This window comes from Juglans microcarpa x Juglans regia, chromosome 3S (assembly GCF_004785595.1).
Source record: "Juglans microcarpa x Juglans regia isolate MS1-56 chromosome 3S, Jm3101_v1.0, whole genome shotgun sequence".
Classification (NCBI taxonomy): domain Eukaryota; kingdom Viridiplantae; phylum Streptophyta; class Magnoliopsida; order Fagales; family Juglandaceae; genus Juglans; species Juglans microcarpa x Juglans regia.
The window spans coordinates 19,017,213-19,019,155 of NC_054599.1; the positions used below are offsets into that span (position 1 = coordinate 19,017,213).

Genomic DNA, 1,943 nt, shown 5'->3' on the forward strand with positions numbered 1-1,943 from the left:
TACATATACTACGTACGTACCACAAATTATATAATAACACACCATGAATTTAATTAAAAGTTTTTAATTAAAGTTCCACAACCACCGTCGCAAAAGATTACAAAATTCACTCTCTCGATATCGGAGCAAAAGAAGACAAGCTAGCTAGCAGCTTAATTTGCAGATACCAAAAAGATTAATAAGAGCAACTCAAAATTTAGAACACTAGATAGAAGTTCTTTTTATTATATAAAGTAAGTAGTTACTACATTTCTTTTTGAAAATTAAGGGGATCTAGCATGGAGCTAGCCTCCCCATGTTGACACATTGTCCGGGCCGGCCTAGTGCCCGCCAATTTCCATAGCGCTACAGAGAAAGATTAAGCTGATAGGAACATGATAAAGGTGCAGAGAATGATAAAGTACTAGCTAGTACGGTCTCTATTGCGAAAGTAAACTCCTGATAATGGCCGCTTGAGCGCTGTCAGTGTCTGTTGTAGCCAAAAGGTCGGACAAGCGGTCGCTTAGGTCATCCACTTCTCTGTGTAAGCTTCTGATATAGTTGCAAGTCTCCTGCAAAACCTTGGAAGCCGATACCTGCCAGCCCAAAGCATATATATATATATATATATATATATATATATATATATATATTCATGATGTAAGCTACACATATAATAATAGCTAAGCAAGAGATAGATAAGTTTCTCCAAGGTAACAGTTTGTATCCCTGTTCATACCTCAACTTATGGCCAGAGAATGAGGCTCAAAACAAATGAAGGCCACACGTAATGTGTAGTGTGTGTGTGTGTGTGTGTGTGTGAGAGAGAGAGAGAGAGAGAGCTAGAGAGAGAGAGATTAAGGATACCGTGTCAGAGCGCCTATTGCGGATCTCAGGGATAAGTTGCTGTAACTTAGAAACAAGATCGGCGATCTGCTCATCAGTGATATTCCTGGAAGCACCTGTCTGCTGCCTGGAACGGGATCTTCTGCTAGACATTGTTAGCTTTGGGAGGTGTCAGAAACGACAGTCACTTAGAGAGACAAATTGTGAGGGCCGGGTTTGTCAGAGTAACCAAGGTGGAGGGATGGAGAGACCGATAATGAGGGCACTTAAAAGCTATCGAAGAGTTGGGGAAAAGAGGATTATTTGAGTTGACTGAGAGAGAGATCTATACGGGAGCTGCCATGAACAAAACTAGCTAGAGTAGTGGTGTTGGCCGGGGTGAAGAGGACAAGTGCATGGGAGAAAGAAGTGGGCTATATATATATATATATATATATATATATATATATATAAATGCGCGCGCGCGCGAAAGAGAGAGCAGAGACTCGAGAGAGGCACTAGCAGCCATACCGTCCTTTCTCAGTGTGTCCCCAAGCTGTGGATGCTTAGGTTGAAGTTGGAGTACTGGGTAAAAGGAAATGTGCTTGGCATGTTTACGATCAGCCCAACGACGCGGGACCTCTGTGTGTCAGTCCTAGCACGCAAGCCCATGTTCTCACACTTCTTCCTGTCATTTAATTATTTTATTTCTTTCTTTACTAGCTTGGATTTTGTTTTCTATTGAGTTTACTGTTCCAACAAATCTACATCTAAACGTGTTTTTAATTTGAGACACCGACTACACCATTCAATTAAGTCAGTCTCATGGACAAGAAAAAAAATATATATATTTGTAGTGATGGGTAAATCCTATGTATACTTTTTTTAAAAATAGATAAATATGAAATTTATATCAAATAAATATTTTCTTAATAATAAGATTCTATTTCTTTTAAAAGAAATATACAGAATTTTCGTATCTTAAAATTATATTTAGTATTATTTATTTTTATTTCATAATAAAATATGTATCGACACACTTGTAAGTAACAAGTTTCTTTACAATCAATAAGATTATTTACTATTTATAAGTTGGGGTGTACATAAATTATTTATTGTAGCATCTATTACGTACTGAT

General features: G+C 37.6%; 1 protein-coding gene across 1 annotated transcript; it reads right to left on the reverse strand.

Annotated features, from left to right (window-relative positions):
• Window positions 1–205: 205 nt before the first annotated feature.
• On the reverse strand, window positions 206–1,229 carry LOC121257120 (transcription factor PRE6-like). The gene is made up of 2 exons (XM_041158015.1): window positions 847–1,229; window positions 206–575 (listed from the first exon to the last, which is right to left on the reverse strand). Exons 1-2 carry the CDS (start codon window positions 976–978, stop codon window positions 420–422), a joined length of 288 nt encoding a protein of 95 aa, XP_041013949.1. The 5' UTR covers window positions 979–1,229; the 3' UTR covers window positions 206–419.
• Window positions 1,230–1,943: the final 714 nt, after the last annotated feature.

Bases quoted from the DNA above. Each gene is read 5' to 3' on its own strand.
- LOC121257120 (XM_041158015.1), bottom strand. From the start codon at position 978: ATGTCTAGCAGAAGATCCCGTTCCAGGCAGCAGACAGGTGCTTCCAGG. The intron at 576-846 runs GTATCCTTAATC...TTGGGCTGGCAG, and splicing joins GCAATAGGCGCTCTGACACG to GTATCGGCTTCCAAGGTTTT.